This window comes from Epinephelus moara, chromosome 9 (assembly GCF_006386435.1).
Source record: "Epinephelus moara isolate mb chromosome 9, YSFRI_EMoa_1.0, whole genome shotgun sequence".
Classification (NCBI taxonomy): Eukaryota; Metazoa; Chordata; class Actinopteri; order Perciformes; family Serranidae; genus Epinephelus; species Epinephelus moara.
This window is the reverse complement of record NC_065514.1, coordinates 30,936,200-30,954,915: the sequence shown is the minus strand read 5'-3', so window position 1 is coordinate 30,954,915 and position 18,716 is coordinate 30,936,200. Positions and strand designations below refer to the sequence as shown.

Below are 18,716 nucleotides of genomic sequence, written 5' to 3'. Positions count from 1 at the left end.
GTGATTATACAATAAAGAAAACATACTTATATTATTTTCAATGTCTGCTAGTATATCACCCTAAATCCTACACACTGGACCTTAAATGTTTAACTGAGCGATTACTCATTTAATTATTGATCTCCTGTTAACAGAATGTCATTAATCATGTATTTCAATAAAGAAAAACAGATATAACTGCTATTGACACTAATGTCAAACTTGACGTGCACTATATTTGACAGTAGTAGTTCACATCCAGGATTCTTGGGTGAAAATGTGTTTATAAATCTGGACTGTATGCTTCCTATTTTAATCTACTTCTGTTATTTTATCTTGTGCATGTAAGAAAAGGATTATGGATGGGATAATCTCATCCTGACTGTAGATAATTTTCTCTGTCACACTGGACTGATCAGATGTCTGGCATGGACAAAGATTCAGCCACACTGAGAGAGATGTTGTGATGATAGGCATTAGACAAACATTGTGAAAACGGCATGCAGCACCACCGTAGTGGTATCTCAGTCCTTGAAATGCCGCATGATGCTAAGTCTGGAAAGTTGATGTCATGCGAGTTCTCAGAAGACTTTCCTTCTTTAACTCAACAGCAGCAAGACATAGGTCAAAGGTCGGGATTCCCTGATTAACCCTGTAGTAATACCACTGGAAGGCTGCTCTTCACTGGCAGGTCACCTTACCTGCTTTGTGGTGCTTTGGCCAGTGCAGTATAACAGGTCAAATTACATCTCCCCCCTGTGGACAGCGTCAGAGAGGTCACTGGTGTTCAATTATATTCAAACTGACATTTCAAAAGGGAACAGGAGAAAAGGGCACGGAGTTCATCCAATCCGTGCCACTTTGGCTCTTACTTTTAAAATATGTTAAAATTTTGTTTAATTTTAGTAAAATTATTTTTGGAAAATTACATTGCATTTGCTGTCCAAAAAGGAAGCATATTTCAGTCAAATATATCCAGTACAATGGTTTAGAATAGTTCACTTTGATTGGGAATGAAATAAGAGACCAGTATTAGTCCTTTCATTCTTCTGTGATATCTCAGCTCTATTTAGCTAATGGACTGTCACATTGTTATTCAGCCTAACTGAATTAGTTAGGCTTGCAGTGTTAGCAAACATGACACCACCTCAGGGGGTTTGTTCCAGGGGATGTCTCTGCATGCTGAAGAGTCTGATATGCTTACAAATACTGATGTAACAATTGTTGCATGGCGAAACAAAAGCATGACTATTATTGAAATTAGTTGTATTTCATTTTTGGTCTCTATTTGTCGTGTCCTTACAGGAAATGCAACATGGATCCTGTCTGCAGGTCTGTGCAATTCCAACTTCAATGACTAAGCAATTGTTTAGTTTTTGGATTCATGACAGGGTTATGTGTCATGCCAAAAAGTTCAGATTACTGTAGCTACCTGTTGCTGTAATGGGAACATTGCACCTAAGAAAAACAGTGTGGAGTAATAGGTGGATAATGTTGCACAAGCTTCTGTAGTCTCCTAATGCTTATATAGGACTTAGAAAGGATAACAGTTGGCCACACCTGCCTAAAGTCATCCTGCATGATATTATGATTTGGTAGACGTTTATAGGTCAGGTAGCTGCTTGAAACCTCAAAACACACCCTTGCAAACCGCATTGTGCTCATCCGAGCCAGTCAAACCAGTCTGCAGACAACATCCATGTAAAGTATTATATAAATTAAAATGGCTGAGACATGAATTTTGTCTTCCTCATTTTCCCCATCTGTTTCCTGAATAAACACCACAATAACTTCACACTACTCCCCGAGATTAGTATGAGTAGCCCCTGTTTGGGCCTCTCATGTACTGTACCACTCATTACATTCAAGTCACAGAGCTAAACATCCAGTTTTCTGGAAAATAAATACCCAACCATTTTTGAAAAACCCAGTAGGTCATTTAAAGGGGACCTACATTGCGTTTCTGTATCTTCTGTCATACATATAATCAATGTTAGAATGTCGGATGTTCATATTAAACCTGGCCAAAGTTTCTGCTACACCTAATGGCTTTGCTCTACCTCGGCTTTGTCAGTTAAAAGTCCACCAGAAACAGTAGTTTTGGATCAAAACCAGTCCAAGCAGCAGATAGTGGGGTACTTTCCAGAGGGGGATTTGTTGTCAATGAGGAGTGGAAGGAAAGGTTTGGCATGTCGCAAGCTTGTATGTTTTAGTGAGCTTCTTTATCCTTAACGGGAATCAGGGATGATGAGGTCTCCAGTAGTCTCAATGCACTTCACTACTGTTGTGGCAAGGTAGACTGCTAAAGACAGCTAACCCCTGGGCCACACTGACCACCGGAGCAGCACAGATCAGCCATGGCTCGGCTACGGAAAATCTACTTTTTCCACTTGAAATGTCAGTTTTCAGCATAAATAGTCAGTGACTTTTAATAATCATCATACCACCTCTTACCACAGTTTTATGTTTATATCAGTGACAGACATGAAAACATAAAAATATTTCTTTTTAACTCAATAATTTTGTCTCTGTTCCAAAATAAAACCCTCTGACAACCTTTCTGCGTGCAGAATCTATTCTTTTGTTAACATGAGACTTTTTATTGTAAAATATTTACCATCTAGTTGAAAATGCAGAGGCTTGCACGGCTCAATAAACCAGTGTGGTAATGTTGAAGACTTTTAATTTGGGAAATACAGTATTCAGAGCAGCAGGCAGCTCCGCAGCAGCGCCACAGCAGCAACCCTGTCTGTGTGAACACCGTGTGCATGCAAGCGTTTAGAGTTGTGTTTGCATTTTGTAAAACAAAGGTATGTGGACAGAATTATTCTTTAAAACAGAGGGGGAAAATATCTGTTTTCAAAAATATTTGTACATGCGTGGACAGGGCCTGAGAGCGCAGATGCAGAAGATCCAGAAACGCAGACCAGTCAGAACAGACTGGGCATTTTAGGGAGAGGGGCTTACAGAGACAGGTGATAAAAGGGAGAGTTACAGACAGAGGATGAATACAGGTAAACTTAGGAAGATAGTATGAGAAAATTAAAGTGTTTTTTTGAGCGATAAAAAATGTAAACATGTTCTGGCAGAAACCCAAAATACAAGTATGAACTTGTCAATGAGCATAATAAGTCCCCCTCACAACACTTATCACAGTTATGAAGGTATTTTCTTAAAGAGATAAAGTGAGGCTGCCGTTTGTGGTGCCGTTAAATTCTGTTGTGTTATGGTGAGTGTTGCATCTGTTATTTAGCCTGCCTTCATTGATATAAATGGGGCGGACAAAACATTAGAAACACTTCTTCATAACATGCTGAACAATTCAACAGCACCACAAACTGCAGCCTCCAAACTAACCACAACAATGAATCAGCAAACAGTTTCAACAAAAACTGAACATAAACTTCATGAAGTTGGCATTCCTTGAATGTGTTGTATTGGACTGTTATTCTTGTTCAAGCAGTACAAATTCAGCAAAGACACACACATCATATCCGGCTACCATCTTTGTTTGGATCAGGGAAAAAAGAGGTGCAATTTCGGGGAGAGAGATGTAAAATCTTTTTGTTAAGTAGCAAATGGAATATTTTTTCATCAAGGCGGTTAGAAGAGTGTTTGGGGAATGCCTTTATATGTTAAGTAATGGTAATACGACAAATTGGAGCTACAGTTAGGCAATCAAATAACATGTATAGGCAGTACCCATATGGCAAACTAGAAGTGAAGCATTTCACATACTGTCCTGAAAGATGATGCATTGATGAGTGTGACTTGTAACTGGAGTTGGTGAAGTCAAAGAAGCTCACAGCATGAATTATACTTAGACTGTGGGCTGCACTGACTCCATGACATGTGCAACTAACCAAACGTGAGCTCAGACACTGAGCTGGTGCATGTGGTTGTTTACAAATATTTTGACAGAGAGAGTAAAATTAATACTGTTTTCAGAGGTGTTGAAGAGATTAAAAGGATTACTGCCACGCTGTGTGATTCTGTAGCCCACTCTCTTTAACCACCAGACAGACAGACAGACTGTGGGCTGCTCTGTATTTAACATGAGCACACACTTCGTACAAACTCTAAAATTTTAATCTTCGGTTCAAATTTGTGGCAGTTTGGGTGTTTACCTTTTCGTCTTCGTCTTCCTCACTTCCTTCATCCCTCGGTGTGTCCTTGTCGTCCTCTACTTCGTTGACACTTTCACAGTCCGAGTTGTGTTCATCATCTCCATCTCCAGAAACTTTGATGTCCAGTAAGCGGGCAGGCGTCATTTCTTCCTCTCCCTCGGACAAGGTGGTAGAACCGGACGACGACTCACTTTCGCCGCTTTCACAAGCCAAATAATTTTTCTCCATTTTATCAGCTTACACCACCAATTTCAAAGCAAAGACACCAATTTAAAGAAGCGACGTCAAAAGAAAGCGTACCTTTTAATTGACTTGTCAACGCACCTGTCCACTGAGTTCATTTTCCTTAACAGTCGCGCGCCCATAAAAGGATACCACTTTTTTGACGGAGTAAAAACAAAGTCACGACGTCGTGGAAAGTCTGTGATACTAAAATACTTATCGACCCTGTCTCATATCAGTGTGGACGCCAGGCTGAGGTCTCCACTTGAGTTAAAAGTTGCCTCTGTTTGGATTTTGTGGCGCCTTACTCCCCAGGCAGCGTGAGTCCATGCTGTCACTGCTTTCACAATGCTCTAGTGGAGCCTGCAGCCCCAAAATAAACCCCGCCCACAACATGCGGGGGCGGGCCAATCAGATCACTGCAGCTCCCAAACCAAATAGAGGCAGTTTTAATCACCTTTAGGTGCTCAGTCTGCGCCAGGGGGTCAACTGGGTTCCAGCGTGGGACTTTTTTTTCAGCATTGTTCATTTGGGGGTGGAAACAGCTTTATAAGACCTTATCCAGATTTCTGAAACCAGGACATGATGTTTACATGTCAAAAACACAGGCAGGGTACTCTAAAAACACTGAGCATAACCAGGATACCACTAGTGGGATGTGACCAAGTAGAATAAATTTACACAAACACTGTGATTAAGTATGAATTCGAGTTACTTGTACTTACAACACAACTTCATACTGCTACTACACCCAACCTCAGAGACAAACACTGTACTTTTTACTCAACTACATTTGTCTGACAGCTTTAGTTACCTTTCAAATTACAATTTTTTAAAACCCTTTCTGACCCGTGAAAGCCATGTACCTCCAAATTTGATGATTTTAAATGTGATGAACTGAAGGATTAAGTTTTCTTATGTGTTTACAAAATTCTCCTACTTTTGAACAGATTTTTATTCACAAGTTATAAGTATTTTCACAGTATGTTATTGCTACTTCTTAAAGTAAAGGATTTGAGTACATCTTCCACCACTGCTACAAATTATGAATCATATATTTCATAGTTTAGAGGTCCAGTGTGTAGGAATTAGTGGCATCTAGCGGTGAGGTTGCAGAACTGAAACTACTCCGGTGCATCAAGCATGTAGGAGAATTACAGTGGACAGCATGAAAACCCAAATGGCCCAGTCTGGAGCCAATGTTTGGTTTGTCCATTCTGGGCTACTGTAGAAACATTACATACTCTGTGGAAGAGAACCCGCTCCGAATGTAGATAAAAAAGAATCATTCCAAGGTAGCAAATATACATTGGTTCTTATTTTCAGGTGAAAAAAATGTGTTAGCTGGAAAATGGCTCTGTGAAAAACAGAGCTTTGGGTACTTTCACTTTTGATACTGCAGGTAGCCTACATTTTGCTGACAACACTGACATACTTTTATGTAAGGTTTTAAATGCAGAATTTTTATTTGTAGTACAGTATTTTAACAGTGTGATATTGCTAATTATTTAGAGTAAAAGATCTGAGTACTTCTTTCACCACTGCTATAAATTATGAATTTATTATGGCTTAAATACACATTTTTATGTTAGTCATTTATTTATCAAATCTATCTATCTATCTTAAATCTATATCTATGCATGTACAAATACAAGTCTTAGGACTATGTATATACAGTACTGTATATAGACATACATATTTACATATATTGTGCATGACCATGCACTTCATGAAACCTGTAACATTAACCACTCTTTGTACTCCGCACCCTTGCACTATTGTATTCTTGTTAACAATTTACAGAAACAGTTTACCCTTTGTCTAGATATTGTATATTGTTGTTCATTATTGCCTCTTACACATATTCATTTACGCATCTATTTTTTTAAATTACATGTATGTACATTATAGTTAAATGTATCGTTTTTACCTGTGGTTTTACCTGTCTTTGTTCAGCTTTGTTATCCTTGTTTTTAGCTGTATGCCTATTCTGTCTATCTTCTTAGATACTGTTCATTGAACTGTGTGTGTATGTGAGAGAGAGTCAGATTCCTTGTATGTGTACACATTCTTGGCCAGTAAAGCTGATTCTGCTTCTGATTGCCTTATCCAAGTTTCAGAAAGCAGGATATGATGTTTACATGCACAACACATAACCAGGATACTGCTAAATCATGAACATGTAAACACACACACTTACTGCTGTTCTGAAGCAACTTCCAGAGTCCTTTGAGGCTCTCCTAACCATCTGGGTGAGTAATTATTCTGTTAGTTGCAAGATTAAATAAAAAAAAAAGTTTTAACCCATTTCTCAAGTTGTGACTGTATTTCCTGATCCAGAGATGATATGACCTCGCTATTTTTGTAAAGCACAAACAAAATATCAACATCTATATGCATCAATATAACTGATTATAAAATCTTTAATTTTGGTTCACAATGCACAGATTGAGAAAGGAGTTACGTCATTCTCAGCTTCCATCTTTTTTCTTTCTTTTTTTTTTGCAGCTGACAAAACATCTTTTTTAATTAATTAAACAGATTTATGAAACCGGTTGTTTTATCATCATATCTGACTGCATGATGCCACACTCGCACAAAAATCACTGTAAATGACAAAAAAAGATATTATATTTGGATGATTTAGAAATGAACCTGTTATTTCAACCACTTAGTCATGGCTTATACAGTAAGGGAAGTGGGCAAAGGCACTGCAGCACAAGAGGAAGTGATTTATTGTATAGATCTTTATTTATGATTGATTTTCTTCTCCAGGCTCGTAAACAGGTCTTAAACATGTTCATATGCAACATACAAGAGGGGGGGAAATTATTTGTAGCTTTCATCTCTTCAATCATCTCAGTTCAAGAGTTTAGTCACGGAAGGTCTCCAGCCACCAGAGAATGTTTCATTACTGCCTTTTGTTGGTATTGTACTCCACCCACATATGATATCAGCGGCTACACCCAAAGAACATCTTTTTGGTTGCCAATGTTTGCTCAAAATTTCCCACCACATTAATCCTGTCACTCAGTTGATGGATGAGTGTTTATAAGCAAGGGCATAATTTCCACTGGGATTATTATTAGCGGAGTGTGTTGGTGCTGTATAAAGAGAAAGACTGCAATACTATTGATATTCTCCCAAAAAGACACCACAGTTATGGCAGTGATACTCAGAATAAAGTAGTACTTTAGCTATTGTGATGTTGTTGAACCCTTTTCATTACAGTCCTGATCTTCTGAAAGGGAACTCTTAGCAGATTTTTTTTTTTCAAAACGTCGACAATAGTCTGAGTAAGATAGAAATAAATGTACAGAGGCACAAACATGGTTTTTATAAAAAAAAATTATTTATTTATTTTGACTTTTGTTTCTGATTCATTGTGAGACAATGGGCCCCCGGGTACAGACATGCAGAAGACCGTACCACCTCTCCTACATAAGAACAAGACACACAGACTTTATAGTTATTTAGCCCCTTTGTGTTGTGGTTTGGTGTCTCTTTGTAGCTTTTTGTGTCTGTGGTTGTTTTGCCCCTTCTGTCATAATCTTGCGTATCTTTCTTTTGAGTCTCTGTGGTCATTTTGCATCTCTTTGTGGTCATTTAGAGTCTCCATGGTCGTTTCATGTTTCTTTGTGCTTATTTTGTGTTTCCTTTTGGTTGTGTTGTACCTTTTCATAGTCGTAGTGAGTCTCTGTGTCTCTTTGCAACTGTTTTACATCTATTTGTAGTCCTTTTGCATGTCTTTGTAGTTTTTTATGTTTCTTTGTGGTCATTTTGAGTCTCTTTCTGGTCAGCATGGGTTAATTTGAGTGACATTTTGCAGGTGAAGGCCTGGCGGGGCCCTGACACTTTGGGTCCCTGGGACTGTACCCAGTAGGCCCAGTAGGCCCATTTATTGATCCATCCATGAGCTAGACACAAATACTTTATTGTTGTTTAGCCTCTTATTGTCTTTGTTTTGCATCCCTTTGTAGTTGTGTGCATCTCTTTATGGTTTTGTGCCTCTTTGAGTTAATTTTGTGGGGGATTTTTACAGTGCTTTGTGAAATTGTGGGAACACCAAAATCACACCTTAGAGCTTGATGAACAAATTATTCAAGTTGAAAATCTTCACTGATGTACACTGTATAATTTGTTGAGAACAAAATGACATAACAACAGTCAATGGAAACCAAAATCATCAACCCACTGAGGGCCGGATTCAAAATCGCACTGAAAATCAAAGTAAGAAATTGAAATCTCAGGCAACTCATAATGTGACTCAGTAGTGTGTATGGCCCCCACATGGTGTCCTGGGGATCTCCTCCCGTCCCTGGATCAGGGCATCAATGAGCTCCTGGACAGACTGTGATAGTATTTGGTGGCGTTAGATGCATCGATACATAACATCCCATACGTGCTTATTGTATTTAGGTCAGGGAAATGAGAGGGCCAGTCAATGGCATCAGTGCCTTCAGGAACTGCCTACACACTCTGGCCGCATGATGCTGGGCATTGTCCTGCATCAGGAGGAACCCTGGGCCCACTGCACCAGTGTAAGGTCTGACAGTCACTCTGAGGATTTAAACTCGGTACCTAACAGCAGTCAGGGTACCACTGGCTATAATATGGAGGTCTGTGCAACTGTCCAAGGATATCTGCTGTGTTTTCCTTTTTTTGTCATCATTTTATGTTAATCATTTTTCTCTGTGTGTGTTGCGTATCTCTTTGCAGCTGTTATACATGTATTTGTAGTCATTTTGTGTCTCTCTGTAGTCATGTTATATTTCTTTGTCGTCATTTTGAGTCTCTTTGTAATCATTCTGAATCCCTTCATAGATGCTTCGCATCTCTTAAGAGTCATTGTGTGTCTCTTTTCAGCTATTTTGCATTTAATTTGTTGTCCTTCTGTGTCTCTTTGTAGTTTTTTTGTGTTACTTTGTGGTCATTTTGAGTCTCTTCCTGGTCGGTACATGTTAATTTGTGTGACATTTTGCACGTGAAGGCCAAGGGTGCCCCTGACACTTTGAGCATCTGGGCCCGCACCCAGTAGGCTTGTTAATAAATCCATCCATTTTGTATGCAGTTATGTTCCAAAACAAGCAACATTTGCCACAGTGATTCTGGGATCTAAAAATGGTTACACAAAACTAAACGTTAATCAAATATTAGTATTTATGGGTTTATTTTACAGGGACAGTGCACATCAAGAAACATTGCTGTAAATTCAAGTGTTAGACAAGAGGCATTTTTTTTATCTGTAGCCCCAGGACAGATGTGACAAAGTCACCCTAAAAACACAATATAAGGCCAAGTACACTTCTCTTTGTAGTAATGATGCAAAGCCTCTTTTAAGTTAACTCTTCATATCAAGTTTGTCAGTACATTAGCTCAGCAGCAGTTAATACAGCATTTACATTTTCTGATGTACTGCCAACATTATGGAAGGCACAATAACCAATTTCAGCTTTTCTTGTCATTGTGTCACTCCTAAAACCAAAATAACACCCTTGTTGGTGAGCATACAGTTCAACAGTACACTTTAAAACCTCAACACATACTGCCTAAATTGTCAAAAAAAAACAAACATGTTTACAGTCAACAGCACATACTCGCCTCACTGTTCAGCCCCGTCTCCACATGAACCTAAAAAAAGCTTCCCCCTTTTATAATCCTTATCTACAGTATTAAGTCATGGTACACTGAGCTCCATAAAGTAAACAAAGCGCTGAGATGTTGAGCCATTATACCCAGCCAGTTCTTGATCTGGTGTTTACTATGTGATGTGTCAACGGCTGAGAAAGTGTTGACATTTATAGATCCTGTGTTAAATTGTTACCTTGCATGTCTGCTCACCGCTCCCAATACCCAGCCTCAACACTGCTGTAAAAAACAACAGTTTTTCATAGCAGTTTTTATCAACAGCTTTTATCATCATGCTAAACTAAAATGGTAAACATCGTAAGCATTATATCCAATAAACATCAGTATATTAGAAATGTCACTTTACTTATCTTGGTCTGGCGAGGCTCAGTAGGCATTTGCTTGTGTTAGAGGCATTGTCAGTGGATATTATCACTCTGCAGTTGACTGGATCAACTTCATGACTGACAAGTGTTCTCTGTCACTGAAATATCAACACAAACCCTCCCTGGAACTGGTTAAAAGAAACAAGCAACTCAACGAGCTGTCCTTGGTTTTTGATTCAGGTTAAAGGGCAATTTTCATCTCATCTATCCACTAACACATTTGAGGGCAATTATTATTATTATTAAAATCTGTAACACCAATTTGAAGTAGTTAGGCTTTACAGCTGATACACAGTGAAATAGCATTCATTTCACACTTATAAAGGTAAGTTTCACATCCCAATCAAAAATCCATTTAGACTTTGTGGGTGTGAGTTGGCGGGTGTAGAGATGTCTGCCTTCTCTCAAATATAATGGAACTAGATGGCACTCAGCTTGTGGTGTTCAAAGTGCTAAAAAAAATGCAAAAAGTACATTGGCAAACCTCAACAACAATGTCTGTTTCCAGAAATCATGTTAACATAATCCACAGAGCTTGTTGTGAGCAGTTTCATGTAGGAACTAATTTCTTGCTGCTAGACTACACCTGCCAACTGTATCACCATGCAGGAGGAAGCGTGCATCTACTCAGGGATGAGAGGCTCCTGCTCGCGCGAGATGCAAACATTAATGGCGTCCTCCTCAGCTGAGCTGTAACATTAGCTAGGTCAGTGGTGTTAGGTTAGCTAGCAGTAGATGCATACTTCCTTCTGCTCAGCAATTCGGTTGGCAAGTGTAATTCAGTAGAAAGAAAGTAGTTCCTACATAAAACTGCTCACAACAAGGTCAGTGGATTATCTCGAGTAACCAGGTCATGATTTGTGGAAAGAGACATTGCTTTTTAGTTTTTCAAATGCATCTTTTTGGCACTTTGAGCACCACAAGCTGAGTGCCATATAGTTCCATTATATTGGAGAGAAGGCAGACATCTCTACAGCTGATATCTCCAACACACCTCACACCAAAACTAGACTGATAAGTAACATTACAGGTAAGAGAAAATATATGCATTTTTGATTTGGGGGTGAACTGTCCCTTTAAATTACAGCAGTGTGTGTTGTCATTATCTAAATCACTGATCAGTCCAAGCTGCCTGAATCACTTCCCTCTCAGTGGATGTTTTCCAGAATATCTTGCGGTGGAAACTGTTCTTAAACCTTAGGCTGACTTTGAAAGGCTCAAACTGCTGCAAATGTCATTTGCTCAGTGCGATACCTAAGGGTCACCTCTCTGTTTACTCCTGCCTTTTTTCTCTTGGGTACAAAAGTACTCTGTATAATGGCAAATCAAAACATGTTTTATTCACATCCTAAATAACACAAAAAGGAAAAAATAAGAAAGAAGGATGACACTAAGGACACATTAAAATGATACCCAGAATGATATAACAGTAAAAGGCCTAAGGATGATCCCTTGACTTTTCATCTAGCGCCATCATCAGGTCAAAATTTAATTGTGTCCAATACTTCTGTTAATGTGCAAAAACCTACAAAACCAATGATGATCCCATCAGTCTCAGATTTACTTTTGTGTTTGGTGCTACTTGGCAAATGCTTCCATGCTAAATTTCAACAACCAAGATTGTGAATAAGATAAACATTATATACCTTCTAAACCTCAGTATGTCAGCATTGTCACTGTGAGCACAGTAACACTAGCATTTAGCTCAAAGCACCACTGTGCATCACTGAGCAAGGCTGTACACTTTTAGTCTTGTTCTTTCAAAATAAATCTGACATTTAAAACCAAAAGTGTCTTTAATTCAACTGTAATCTTACTGAAATATCCACTCACAGATGTTACCATAAATCACTACTAATAGCCCATTATTAATGTGAAAATTACAGCATACTAATACTGTTGTGTCTCAGCATTTTTTGTCTTTCTTTTTATTTGTAAAGACAAACACTAACATGTTTGTTTAGGTTGTCTTGACTGAAGCTATAAATCACAAAGTAGTTTTCAAGGAAAACACGTAAAAGAAAAGGACCAGTGAACTTCAGATATGACCTGTTGTTATTTATGAAAAAGAACTTCTTACCAATGTTTAATTTTAATCTTAAAATATGCTTACATATTTGTTGCATCTCCCAGCACTAAGAATCCTGTATGCATGCAGCATGTGTCTCTCATGTTTCATTCAGTCTAACTTGCACAGATTCTCCACAGGGGGGTACTGTTTGGTAATGAGAGAATACAGATAACTAGATGTTGCTTGTCATTACTATTCTGATCAAGGGGACTCCAGTCCTCTATCAAACAGTCAGTAAGTTTGTGACTCTCAACCTTTCATGTGTCAAAAACCTCTAAATTGATACACTTTAGGTCACAGACCCTGGTTTAATAAGATTTCACTTCAGGGGCCTCTATCTGAAAAGATCTAGGTTATCAAATATGATTAAGGCTAGACTTCTATACTTGTCAACCACAGTTATCACAGTTTTGTATTTTTCAGTACTTTTTATTTCTACCTTGTTTTTGATTTTTGTTCTCAATTTAGTTTAGTAGACTATGAGGAAGCACTAGAATGGCTTTGCCATTTCAGTTTAGCTTTTTATGTTTAAAAATGTTTTATACTAGTTTTGTTTTTATTAATTTCAAATTGGTTTTAATTCTTTTTACTACGTGACAGGGGGTATTTGTCACAGGAAAGATTTAAGGAGTTCAGAATAGGCATTACAATACAACACAATACTTTGTGGAGGTAAGTGACTCACAGTCACGTAGACATCCCAGTGTTAATGCACCAGTGCCTCCTCATGGTTACTGTGGAGACAAGTGTGACTTCATTGACAAAGACTAAAACTTAAGGTATTTCCTATACATTTTTAATTTATCTTAGTTTATTTTGTAAACACACAATATGGTTTCAGATTTTTTTCCTCCTAATGTCTAGTTTTTTTCAGTTAACTAAAATGTTTTTTTCAAACCTAGTTTTACTTAATAGTTTGATTTTAGTTTAACTATAATAACCTTGTTGTGAGCAACAGTTGAGGAGATAACGGTGGAGGAAGTGAAACCTATGGTCAGAATAGTCACTTTTGTGACTGTTTCTCAAAGTGGGCTCAACTCTTTAGTGATTTAAATAGTGAAAAGAAATGATTCACTTACTCAAGGACCCCTGGAAGTCCCCGGACCGCTTATCTACAGAGGCACAAACAATGGTATAAATGAAAGCCTTTATCTTGTATTTTTTTATTTACATATTTATTTTTTCACAGTTTTAATCTTTTTTTTATTTGATGATTTGTTTTGTATGCAAAACAAACAACTTCTGTAGCAGTGATTCTGTGATCTTATAATGGTTTCACAGACACAATCATGAGACTTTATGCTTTTAAACAATGTGTAGTTTGTCAAAGTTGAATGAGGATTCTCTCGGACTGTATTTGTTGTTTAATTTTCAGGACCATCCATGTAAATCTCAATCACATGTGATTATTGAAAAGTTGTTGTCAGTTCTGTGTTGCTGCCACGCAGTTTAAACCATCAGAAAATTGCTTGAGATCATATTTTAAGTTTTAGAAATACCACATGTGACTGAACCGATTTGATGATAATTTGTGTAGCTGTCTTCTTTTACTCCATCCAACCATAATTAGTTCAACAAAAATCTTAAAAAATAAAGTTAATTTCTTCCATAATTACATTTAATTAATATCTTGCTTTGAATAACCTTTTTCTTTTAATAAAATTCAAACTAACTGTCTTATTGTGCAGAAGCATTCCTAAAGCATTTCATTAACAATGTAAAGCGTCATGTTACAGTAAACACAGGAGAAATGAAATGAAACATTTTACTGAAATGATTACTAAGCCCTTTGCTCTGTGAGAGAGCACTCATTTTAAAACTAAGAATAAAGGATCCTGATCAAAGCAAAACGCCACGAGAGGAACCCACACGATCTTTCAACTCTAGCAGCATGCAAGTAAGTTACAGCACATTGCTGATCTAAAGGGATGATAAGGGCAAAGGTGGGGAATTAACATGAGAGAAAAACATGAGTAGGCAGCGGGCATCTAACTTATCTAGCGGAAATGTGTTTCCTGTGGCAAGACTCTTCAAAATGTTCTTTTCTAATTTTAATCACTGCTTTTTTAAAAACACGTACTACCTCCAGCAAAACATTCTGAGTTAGATTTGTTGTTGAAAAAAAAAAAAACAAAAAAAAAAAAACATGGGCAGTAAGCCCACAGAAATGAAAGTCATACACAACAACAGCTGAGGGTCAGACTTACAGATGATACAGGGTGTAAGTGTGGTGTTATGATCAAGATAATGATATGTAGCATTAATGATGTTTTTCAGGCCAAAGTGGAGCCAGTGAGCCGAGAACTGAGCTTCCTGTGTGCTCACACGTCGGCACTGAAGGAGGAACATGCAGCTAAAAATACATGGGTAGTTAAACTTACATGTGATCACACGTATGCATTTGCACATGCTTGTTGTTACCATGTTTTCATTTTCATAAAACCTCTGAGTACAGGTGCAGCCTGCTTCTCCTCATACAATTATCCAAGAACTTAAAGGGATAGTTCACCCCAAGACAAAAATACATATATCTCCTCTTTCCTGTAGTGCTAGTAACCAGTCTAAATTATTTTGGTGTATAGGTGTTGGAGACCTCGGCCCTTGAGATGTCTGCCTTCTCCTCAATACTAGATGACACACTTCCTTCTGTATTTTGATACAGTTGGCGGGTGTAGTTTGTTAGAAGGAATAGTTCCTACATGAAACTGCTCACAACAACATCTGTGGATTATCTTGAGTAACTGGGTCATGATTTATGGAAAGAGACATTGCTGTTGAGTTTTTCAAATGTATTTTTCTGGTGCTTTGAGGACCCCAAGCTGAGTGCCATCTAGTTTCATTATATCAGAGAGAAGGCAGACATCTCTACAGCTGATATCTCTAACACTCAGCAACTCACACCAAAACAATCTAGACTCATTTACAGCACCAAAGGTAAGAGGATTTTCTTTTAAACAATAATTTGTGTTTGATATGGAAAAAGCTTCAATCAAAGGTCCAGTGTGTAAAATTTAGGAGGAATTATTGGCATCTTGTGGTTAGGATTACAGATTGCAACCAGCGTAAACTTTTCCCAGTTAGTATTCCTTCAGTGTTCATTGTTCAGGAAGGGCTCCTCTACTCACGAAAACAAATGGACCTGGTGATATAAACTGGTAAGAACACTGAATAAAGCAGTTTCATGTGTGCTCACATTATTTCTCAGGTAATTTAAGATCCAGAAGGAGGAGGAGACTTTTATCAGGAGATGAATTTTCCGCAGCAGTCTCTTTCTCTCCAAAACAAAGGCAATCAATAATGTCAACCAGTAAAAACACTAAACAAAGCAGTTATTTGTTAAAAATCAATGTTTCTTTAACGCTGCCCATTGCAGAGGGGCTGCTTACTATGGTGGCCTACGGAAAAATGGAAAAGGGTGAGTGGCTCTATTTACAGCCAGTATTTGATTTGTCCATTCTGGGCCACTGAAGAAACATGGTGGTGCATTATCGCAATCTCTGTAGACAAGGACCTGCTCCCTATGTAGATATAAACTGGTCCACAACAAAAACACAACAATTCTTTTTCCAGATGATTATACACTGAGGAAAACATAGTTATTATATTCTATTCTATGTCTGCCAGTATATCCCCCTAAATCCTACACTGGACCTTTAACTACAGTAAAACTCCTAAAATCCTGGATCTATGAATATGCAAATATGTTTCACTTCAACGGTTTAACTGCTGCATATGAAATGTATCCTGCTTCACTGAAAAGACCAGTCTCAGTGTTTGAACACTGGAATAGAAACCATGCCTGTATGATTAAAGGTGTGCACATCTTCAGCAGATGAATGAGAAAACAGCCTTCTAGTGTCAAACTCTGCACACATATCCCTCTGCACAGTGAAGGTCAAACATCCAACTGAAGTAACAATAAGAAAAACACATTTCAGGTGGAGGAGGACTTTAATATTTGGTCAAAAATCCTTTTAGTTAGGGCTTTAACCTCCTGAGACCCCAGCTTTTGTTTGATATGCATTGTTTAATTTCATCTAGCTATCTGGGAATTTAAGGACCTGGTAAGTATATATGAATATAAAAAACAAGTATTGTTATTGAACAGTATAGTTTTGGGGGAAAAAATGATGTCCTCATATGGGGACACTGGGTTTATTTTTGTGAGTGTGATTTGTTCGTTTTGAAACTCTATATGAATTTTCCCTGTTCCACATTCCAGACTGGGATTGTCTTTTTGGTCTGTAGGAACAGTCACCTTGTTGTACAATGTGAAACGCCGCGATAATAAAATAATTGAGTCCCAATGTTTGTATGCCATATCAAACTACAAACATTATTAAGCATAAATAAAAGTAAAAGTAAAAGTTGGTTTCAACCCAAAATGTGATCAGGTTCTGTACCTTGTCCACTTTTGTGTTGGGTTTGGTTCTAGACTGACTTTGCAATGATGGCCACCATATTGTTTTTTACATGGATTAGTATATTGTGCTTTTGCTACAACATTATGGTACAGAAAAGTGTCCACAGACAAAGGCAACAGTTCTAAGTTAAGTAGAATGAAGTATGAGGTGCAAAAATCTCAAAATTTAATGTCCCCATATAAGGACGCAGGGTCGTAGGAGGTGAAAATAACAAGGAGAGTGAGATCTCAGCAAGTAAAGTGCTTATAGAAGGTCTGACCATTTCTTGGAAAAGGGTTCCTCCTTTCTATGAATTGCATGCATTCAGTGAGCTTTCGAGATACCGAAAAAGGAGAATGATTATTTGAGTCACACACAAACATTGCGTTCTTTCTGGTTTGAAAAAAACAAGCATATGACTTGAACACATTTAAGGAGAAGGAGTAGATGGAATTTTAAGATTTTTTTTAAAATAAGGTCATTGAACCAAAGTGAGACACAAACTCATTAAATCATCAAAAAACAATATTTTTTTATATGCATTGAACATGTCGTTAATGTATTGGATTCTCTATTACTATTAAATGAAATAATTTACACATTAACTACTGAAGATACTACTCAAGATCTGTAGTAAATCTGATCTGAGTTTAAAATGTATCCTCCATTTAAACAAAGCAAAACAAATGACAAAAAAATTGATTATTATTAGTTGTTTGCATTTCTTCTCTTTGAACATGATATAGTTGATAATAAAGTGAAATATTAAGTACAAAATACTACAATACTTGTCTGACGAGTAGCTACTAATAATCCACGTGATGCAGTTTTTTCTATTATTGTGTCTGCTGTGAATGAGGGTATCCACACACATTAAAATAACTGTGACTATTTTTACCATACAGGAAATCTCAACAGAGCGTGCTCTTACTACCAAGATTTCATTTTTGTTCTACTACAGCATCCTAACACCATTCATTTATACAAAGCGATAGGAGCTAACTGTTCTCTAAATGTTGAAACACTCGGTAACACTTCATAAGTCAGCCCGCGTTTTAGAGTGTACCTCTCTCCCACTTTCCAGGGAGTTAGTGTATAACTCCCGGGAACTTACTTTCCTGGGAGTTAGAGTATAACTCCTCCCGGTCACTTACCACATACTTCCCCGGGAGTTAGAGTATCCCTCGCGGTCACTTACCACATATTTTCCCGGGAGTTTCCCGAAACTTATGGTTTAATTTCCTCATATGAATCTGTATGAAGTGCAATAAAAACAAATGCTTTTTCCCTTTGCTCATGGCAGTTGATTCAGTCACTTTTATGTAGCCTATGTGTCATCAGGCAATTTCACCCACACTCCAGGGTTTTAACATTTATGTTTTGTTTACATTTCATTGAATGAGTTTGAATATGAATATGTCAAGAAATGGGTCTATATTCTGCGAAATGCCTAATTAACGGGCAGGCTGGAGTACAAAGCAAACTTACCTCTCTCAAGTGCACATCTATGGAAGTCTTGTAGTGCCACCCGAGGACGAAACACAAACAATACAGTCATGTAATAATATAGCCTACATATATCTTAAAATACACAATAATGAGTCATGAAAAGTTATAAAATGTTTTTATTATTTAATTACACAGAAACCACATCGTAGGTGCTGTTCTCACATCTACAGTGTACTTTCACCAAAACTTACAGGGAAACTAGCCAGTACTTTCCACCTAAGTAAATACTAACAAAAGAGGCCGGGCTGGATTATGAAGTTTGCACTGTTTGCCTGTCTTTAGTCTGAAAGTACTAGGTAATTTCCCCAAAACTTACAGGGAAACTAGCCAGTACTTTCCACCTAAGTAAATACTAACAAAAGAGGCCGGGCTGGATTATGAAGTTTGCACT

At 37.7% G+C, this 18,716-nt stretch overlaps 2 protein-coding genes across 6 annotated transcripts in view; one reads left to right on the top strand and one right to left on the bottom strand.

Annotated features, from left to right (window-relative positions):
• mast4 (microtubule associated serine/threonine kinase family member 4) overlaps positions 1 to 4,653 on the bottom strand; it is a 131,151-nt gene extending 126,498 nt beyond the window's left edge. For all 5 annotated transcript variants that reach the window (XM_050053696.1, XM_050053700.1, XM_050053697.1 and 2 more), the window contains exon 1: positions 4,107 to 4,653. In XM_050053696.1, coding sequence (XP_049909653.1) covers positions 4,107 to 4,334 — 228 coding nt within the window. In that variant the 5' untranslated portion in view covers positions 4,335 to 4,653. The remainder of the gene's footprint in view (positions 1 to 4,106) is intronic.
• Positions 4,654 to 14,427: 9,774 nt separating this feature from the next.
• The window catches only part of LOC126395914 (leukemia inhibitory factor receptor), a 17,182-nt gene continuing 12,893 nt past the window's right edge, over positions 14,428 to 18,716 (top strand). Inside the window, exon 1 of the mRNA XM_050053711.1 lies at positions 14,428 to 14,780. Coding sequence (XP_049909668.1) covers positions 14,777 to 14,780 — 4 coding nt within the window. The 5' untranslated portion in view covers positions 14,428 to 14,776. The remainder of the gene's footprint in view (positions 14,781 to 18,716) is intronic.